This window comes from Ovis canadensis, chromosome 16 (assembly GCF_042477335.2).
Source record: "Ovis canadensis isolate MfBH-ARS-UI-01 breed Bighorn chromosome 16, ARS-UI_OviCan_v2, whole genome shotgun sequence".
In the NCBI taxonomy this organism is placed as follows: domain Eukaryota; kingdom Metazoa; phylum Chordata; class Mammalia; order Artiodactyla; family Bovidae; genus Ovis; species Ovis canadensis.
Window position 1 is genome coordinate 34,869,410 of NC_091260.1, and position 8,401 is coordinate 34,877,810.

General features: G+C 38.7%; 1 protein-coding gene across 1 annotated transcript; it reads left to right on the forward strand.

The window, feature by feature from the left end:
* The first annotated feature begins 718 nt into the window (after positions 1 to 718).
* Positions 719 to 4,325, forward strand: ACTBL2 (actin beta like 2). The gene has a single exon (XM_069556498.1). The coding sequence runs from the start codon at positions 2,655 to 2,657 to the stop codon at positions 3,783 to 3,785; it is 1,131 nt and encodes a 376-aa protein (XP_069412599.1). The 5' UTR covers positions 719 to 2,654; the 3' UTR covers positions 3,786 to 4,325.
* The last annotated feature ends 4,076 nt before the right edge of the window (positions 4,326 to 8,401 follow it).

Consider the following 8,401-nt stretch of genomic DNA (forward strand, 5'->3'; position numbering starts at 1 on the left):
TGGTATCCTCATCTCTTTAAGAATTTTCCACAGTTTGTTGTGATACACACAAAGGCTTTCATGTAGTCAATAAAGCAAAAGTAGATGTTTTCCTGGAATTCCCTCGCTTTCTCTATGATCCAACAAATGTTGACAATTTGATCTCTGGTTCCTCTGCCTTTTCTAAATCCAGCCTGTTCATATGGAAAGTTCTCGGCTCATGTACTACTGAAGCCTAGCTTGAAGGATTCTGAGTATAACCTTCATAGCATGTGAAATGACCTCAGTTGTGCAGTAGTTTGAATACTCTTTGACATTGCCCTTATTTGGGATTGGAATGAAAACTGACCTTTTCCAGTCCTGGCCATTGCTGAGTTTTCCAAATTTGGTGACATGTTGAGTGCAGCACTTTCACAGCATCATCTTTTAGGATTTGAAATAGCTCAGCTGGAATCCATCACCTCCAATATCTTTGTATTAATACTTCCTAAGGCACCCTCCAGGATGTCTGGCTCTAGGTGAGTGACCACAATATCATGGTTATCTGGGTCATTAAGACCTTTTTTGTACAGTTATTCTGTGTATTCCTGCCACCTCTTCTTAATCTCTTTTGCTTCTGTTAGGTCCTTACCTTTTCTGTCCTTTATTGTACCCATCTGTGTGTGAAATGTTCCCTCGATCTCTCAGTTCTCTTGAAGATATTTCTTGTCTTTTCCATTTTACTATTTTCCTCTATTTATTGGCATTGTTCATTTAAAAAGGGCTTCTTGTCTCTCCTTGCTATTCTCTGAAACTCTGTATTCAGTCAGGTATATCTTTCCCTTTATCCCTTGCTTTTCACTTCTCTTCTTTCCCAGCTATTTGTAAATAAAGCCTCCTAAGACAACCATTTTGCTTTCTTACATTTCTTTTTCTTTGGAATAATTTTGCTCACTGCCTCCTGTACAGTGTGCAAACTTCTGTCCATAGTTCCTCCAGCTCTCTGTCTACCAGATCTAATCCCTTGAATCTACTTGTCACCTCTACTGTATAATCATAAGGGATGTGATTTAGGTCATACTTGAATGGCCTAATGGTTTTCTCTACTTTCTTCAATTTAAGCCTGAATTTTTCAATAAGGAGCTGATGATCTGAGCTCCAATCAGCTCTAGGTCTTGTTTTTGCTAACAGTATAGAGCTTCTCCATCTTCAGCTTCAAAGAATGTAATTAATCTGATTTTGGTGTTGACCATTTGGGGATGTCCATGTGTAGAGTCATCTTTTGTGTTGTTGGAAAAGGGTGTTTCCTATTACCAGAGTGTTCTCTTGACAAAACTCGGTTCGCCTTTGTCCTCTTCATCTTGTACTCTAAGACCAAAATTGCCTGTTACTCCAGTTATCTCTCGACTTCCTAAATAGTCCATTTACCTAATACATAAAGAAACAAACTAATGAACTCTCTTAATTGCTGGTTCCTTGTAAGATGTTACCAATATCCTCTGTTTTATCATGATACATACATTACCAGGTTATCTATATTTCTATATTAAAAATAAAATGCAGACAAACTTCCTGTGATATGATCAGGGCTTAATACATCCTAAAACTGAAGTAAAGCTAATACTATTTCAATTGGATACATTTTAACAGTTACAGAGATGGTTGATATCATAATATGAATCTTAAAGATCAAAATGTTTTAAAGATCAGTTCAAATATTACTTAAAATTTTCTTTTTGCTAAACTTTGCTCATTGTTATAAAACAAGAATTATTGTACATAAATATTTTATAATCTGCATTTTAGCTAATAAATCATGCAAGATGGCTGAACATTCAGCCCCTATGCAATCAACATGAACCCAACAAACCTAGTTCTATGAACAATGTCTAATAAGCATAGTGCTTAATGAAATTTGGTTATTAGAATTTATATCAGGAAAGAAAATCTGTAGTAGTTTATTGATTTTACTTGATCACTAATGCACTAGAAGTCTCTTAAATATCTCTAAATTTTTACATGACACAAATGCATAATAATTACAGCTGTGAGGCCTCTCTGGGTCATTCATTATTTTTATTCATTAAAACAGTTTCTATCATGATAATATCCTTTGGGGTTTGGAATCTAATGGAGAATAAAATCTTGAAAAAGTTGTTTTCAGAGTCAAATTCATAAGAACAATGTATTAAGAATGGAAAATTAAATCTAGGGTACAGAAAATGGACCCAGAGGGCAAACTAGGGAGGAACCGCCCCTTTTGGCATTGTTAGCCATACCTCACTCCAGCTTTCTTTCATCTTGCATTTCTATGCCCCATTGCATCATCATCGTTATCCAGACACTGCACCAAAGCAAACCGACAACCCTGTGTGGGTTGCCTAATTACAGTAACCTGAGATTCAGCCACTTGGTAGCCAATTTTCCCCTTATGAAGGAAGGTCTACTAATGATTTGTATCATCATAATTATTAATACCTCAAAGGCAACCCCACCCAGAAATGCTGAGAACTGGTGGGACAGGACATGGGAGGTGCCAGTGTGTACCTTTAAATACCTATCATCACAGCACAGGCTCCCCTCTCTGCAGGCAGCTCTGAAGAGTTGTCAGCCTCTTCATTCTCTCTCTTGTACACCAGAGTCTGGTCTTTGTATTTAACTTCTGTTCACCCATCTGGAAGATTCTGGACAGGACCATGAGTGATGATGAGCTGTCTGCCTTGGTGGTGGATAACGGGTCAGGGATGTGCAAGGCAGGCTTTGGTGGTGACGATGCCCCCAGGGCTGTGTTCCCTTCCATGGTGGGGCGTCCCCGGCACCAGGGGGTCATGGTAGGCATGGGCCAGAAGGACTGCTATGTGGGGGATGAGGCCCAGAGCAAGAGAGGCATCCTGACCCTCAAGTATCCCATTGAGCATGGAGTGGTCACCAACTGGGATGACATGGAGAAGATCTGGCACCACACCTTCTACAACGAGCTCCGCGTGGCTCCAGATGAGCATCCCATCCTCCTCACTGAGGCACCCCTCAACCCCAAGATCAACCGGGAGAAGATGACTCAGATCATGTTCGAGGCTTTCAACACACCTGCCATGTACGTGGCCATCCAGGCTGTGCTGTCCCTCTATGCCTCAGGCCGGACCACCGGCATCGTGATGGATTCTGGGGATGGGGTCACTCACACTGTGCCCATCTATGAAGGCTATGCCCTGCCTCATGCCATTCTACGTCTGGACCTGGCCGGCAGAGACCTGACCGATTACCTCATGAAGATCCTGACAGAACGAGGCTACAGCTTCACCACCACGGCTGAGAGGGAGATTGTTCGTGACGTCAAAGAGAAGCTGTGTTATGTGGCCCTAGACTTTGAGCAAGAGATGGTCAGCACTGCAGCATCCTCCTTCCTGGAGAGAAGCTACGAGCTTCCCGACGGGCAGGTGATCACTATTGGGAATGAGCGCTTTCGATGTCCAGAAGCCATTTTCCAGCCTTCCTTTCTGGGCATTGAGTCCAGTGGAATCCACGAGACAACCTTCAACTCTATTATGAAGTGCGATGTGGATATTCGCAAGGATCTGTATGCCAACACCGTGCTGTCCGGAGGCAGCACTATGTACCCTGGCATTGCTGACCGGATGCAGAAGGAAATTGTAGCCCTGGCACCCAGCACCATGAAAATCAAGATCATCGCTCCCCCAGAGCGGAAGTATTCTGTTTGGATTGGGGGCTCCATTCTGGCCAGCCTGTCCACGTTCCAGCAAATGTGGATCAGTAAGCAGGAGTACGATGAGGCTGGTCCTCCCATCGTCCACAGGAAGTGTTTCTGACTGGGCTTCCATGCTAATGCATTGGCATTGTCCCCAAGTTCTAGATCATGGCGATAGTACTGCTTTTATCCACTTCCAATTGAGTCAAGGTAAATTTCCATTCTTGCTAGTGTGTAAACTAGCAAATTCATCTCCATCCAAGCATTGTGGGCTCCCGCCCAGCTAACGATATTTGACCTCTATCAACTTCTGGATAATTCTGATATTCTATTCTATTTTCTTTACCATTAGGGGTCAAAGAAATATAGACTTGCTTAAATGAAAATAAATGACAAGGAGTAAAGTGAGAAATGTCCTTCCAAAACAGATAACTAGAATTTTCAATCTTTAAATACTAGTTCTTGCTTTAAATATTTAACAATAGCAAGCTGTACAACCCGTAAAAAAAAATGTGTATGTATTTAGCAAACATGCCTTATTAGTTAGAATTTTGGTTTGTTTTGCTTCTTTGTATAGAGACAGTAAATTATATGGGTCAATGATATTCATATATTTATAAGCACTGGGGAAATAGAATAATCTATCTTAAAATATACTGATAAATCTGGCTATCTGAACAGCTAATGTGAATTTCTTAATTCCCCAACAGTCACCATTTTGGTAACTCCTTATTTTGTTTCCCTTATTAAATAAGCATAATGGAACAGCAGCATTCCATTAATATTTATAAAGTTTATAAATCAACTGAACTTTTAGCTTAGAGTAGAGTTCTACTGATTAAATGTGTATTCTAATATCTGACTTATCAAACTTCATTGTACTTGTAAAACAGCAAAACTGTTACAGATAAGGCCTAACTTTTAAAATAGAGAGGAAAATTGTAATATCAAATTAATTAACATCATTATGCTACAGTTTGACAAAAATAATTTTATTTCCATTGCTTAGCATAATAGCATGTCGAGTTATTTCTATAGATCATGATTTTGAATATTTCTCTTATCAAGGATTTCACTGTGGAAAAACATATCTGCAGCATTTTTGTAAACTACAAATTCTAATACCAGTATAATAATTTCAATTTTATTATTGGAAGATTTTAGAATAATTCTATTTTTTTATCTCCAGTAACAGGCAATATCTCTTTATGTGAAGTGTCTCTAAGATATCAACATCTTATAAAGCATCTGTGTATCTTCCTATGTTCTCTAAACATTTTTAAGGAATTCAGTGGTGATTTTCAACCAATTTTAAATACTAGCACATTTATTGCAATCTATTCTGTGACTTCTCATTAAGTGAATGTCAGAGATATTTGTATTTTTCAGGGTTTTTCTCTGAAATTTTAGAATTTGGGGGGGGGGGAGTTGCTTATTAAGCCATTATCACAGTCTCAAGAAAAAGGAATTTTCTTCTCTTTTCCTTTGGTTTGGGAAGCTTATAGTTGTGTTTTAAATGTCTAAATTGGAATCTTTAAGCTTTCTTTCCCTTAAAAATTTTCAGAGAATTTGACTGTTGCTTATTTCCTTTAATCTGAAAATAGTTTTTAATTCATTTAACCAAAATTACCCTCCAAAGCCACTTTAGTTTAGAAGAATTGAGTTTCCTTTCGTCTTTAATTTTAAATAAATGAAAATTAATTCACACCTACATTTCCTGTTTTTTCTCCTCAATTCTTCCCAAAGAAATGTAGGATGATCCAGAGAGGATCACTTTTTTAAAAATTTATTTATTTTTTTAATGGAAGGTAATTGCTTTACAGAATTTTGTTATTTTCTGCCAAATATCAACATGAATCAGCTATAGGTATACGTATATCCCCTCCCTCTGAACCTCCCTCCCATCTCCCTCCCCATCCTACCCCTCTAGATTGTCACAGAACCCCTGTTTGGGTTCCTTGAATCATACAGAAAATTCCCATTGGCTATCTATTTTACATATGGTAATGTAAGTTTCCATGTTACTCTCTCCATACAGAGAGGATCACTTTTTATACATGTAACCTATTCATTCATATAATTTTATACCTCATACATTTGACCGTGTAGACATTAAAAGGAAATTAAAATTTTAAAAAAGGAAAAGGGCTAGTAGATAAGGTTATAAATTCCTTGCAGTCTGCATTAAAAAGTTAAGTTTTAGTGGATGAACCGGTCTTCAGGTAATTAGTAGGCAGAGTTAATAGCAATAATAATAATAGCTTGAATTTATACACTGCAACACTTCCCATTTGCAGAGTGGTTCTCAAAAACATTGACCTACATTCTCAATTACTGGAAAAAACATATCTCCCCATTCACAGTAAATTTCTAGGACACGTAAAGTATACCTCTCAGAGAGAGAACTATTGAGCCCTGGATCATTAGCTGAAAATATGCATTCCATAATGCAAATAAATTTAAGCCTGAGGTCTTTGGATATTCCATTCATCAACACTGACTGACTGATGGATGAATTCAATGAGGAAACACTCACAACTTTAAATTTTAGAATCAATGTCATCTTTTCAGGTAATGTAATTGGCTTGTTATTCACCAATGGTTCACCAGATGGCACAGCACTGAGAGGGCCTTCACAGATGAATTTCACACCATTGTAAGTGGTTCCCACCCTTTCCTGATGAACCATGCTGAGCAGCAATCTAGGACTGGGGTTGCACCTCAGCCTCCTTAAAACTGTTATTTCCTGACCACAGGTAATATTCTTCTGAAAGTGCACATGATACAAAGCCAATACCTACACTTCTTCCCTAACTTTCAGATGTGCTTTTTTTTTTTTAACAGTAAGATAAAGTCATGCTAGACCACGGATTGAGCCTTAACATTCACAAGTCTGTTATGGAGAAGATAGAACTAAGTATTACATTTTCCAGATAATCAAAAGAGTAATCTTTTGACATGTCAAGAGCCTTACCACATTGATTCACTCATTTTGCAGCTGTAAATTCCATGGGGTTGCAAAGAACCAGACACACCTTAGGGAGTGAACAACAACAAACAACAAATGCTAAAATTTACTAGGAAAGTATTTCAAGGACATTAGGGAATTTACAATCCAGTAATGAGGGAAATTACGTAGAGTGGAAAGCAGCATGATCTAATGATGGTTCACAGACTAGACATTGTCTATGGCCTGTGATAATTCTAATAAGGACAGTTTAAGTCTGGGTGATCAAAGAAGGAGATCACCTCCAAAGAATAGATGGAGTCACTGAGTTAACTCTTAAGGGACACACAAGTTGTACAGAACATAAAAACTTCTCTTAGATGGTTCAGGCACCATTATGACCACTATTTATTAGGGTTGGTAGGTGGCTAATTCTTATTTCGAAGGTCTCCATTGGAACCTGCCAGAAACTGTAAAGAAGTAACATGTAAGGCTCAGCTCAGAGTCTTTTCTAGCCCTCCTTCCTCCTTTTCCAAGGAAAAGTGGTAAATTCCTCCCTGTGCTCCCGCTGTATCATTTGCATATGTATAGCATCATCATCACTATCATTGGAGAAGGACATGGCAACCCACCCCAGTGCTCTTGCCTGGAGAATCCCAGGGACGGGGAGCCTGGTGGGCTGCCTTCTGTGGGGTCACACAGAGTTGGACACGACTGAAGTGCCTTAGCAGCAGCAGCAGCATCGCACCTATAACATGCGTCCACACTCTCCCACCCGCGCCCAACAATGAGCACCTGGAGGACAGAGATGGGGACAGTATTTGTCCACCTTTGAACCATCCAGGATTTTCTTAACGTCAGGCACAGATGATTGACCCAGTAAATGGGTCTGAATGAATAAACGAGTGAATCCATGGAGTCTGGCACACATCATGAGTGTCACAGTTCTGCATCAGCTGGTTTTTACCACTCTGTTCTTGGCTGCTGTCTTCTAGGCTCTGCCACTTTTGTTGTGTTGTCTTTCCTCTGAGGCATATTTTTTCTTTATCCCTTCTTTATCTCTTCTCTTTCCTATTCAGTTCTCCTATGCATTTCAACCTACAGAGCTGAATCTTCAAAGCTTTTGCTCATCCATAAAATTTTCCCATTCTTCTAATTGATCAAAGGATCAATCAACCTCATCTTTTGGAGTGTGAGCTAGCTAAGCAGCTGCTGAAGTTTTAGCCTAAAAAAAGAGAAGAAGAAAAAGGAAGGAAGAATGGATGAATGAATGAGTGAAAGAGAAGTTTTTCAGTGAGTACAACAGTATATTCAACTCTTCTAATCTATTCACATGCTTGCTGATATTTTTCTCTTTTTTTCTAAACTCCGGATTGCACTAGAGTTGAGTTTCAGACGTCTGACTCCCTAATAACTCAGACATTAGAATATATTGAAAAGTCTCCTTTTTTGGTAACTATTCAGTTTCCTTCCAGAATTTATAAAAGATTCTTTTCAAAATATGGTTTTTGATGTTAATAACTAAGCACACAGTTTGGCCAACACTGCTTCCAGATGTCGATAAGTATATTTGGAATGTCTTTAGGGATATATATGTACATATCAGTAGAGAACCTACGCATTAAAATTAATTGATACCTGAAGACTTCCTCTTTAAACATGAAGGATCTGTCCTAACTCTGTCATTTTTTAAAGCTAATACCATAATTAATAAAAAACAATAGATACTCCTCAAGCTGCCTGCCTTGTTTTTCAAGTCATTCCACATCTGCTGTTCTAATCATATTACA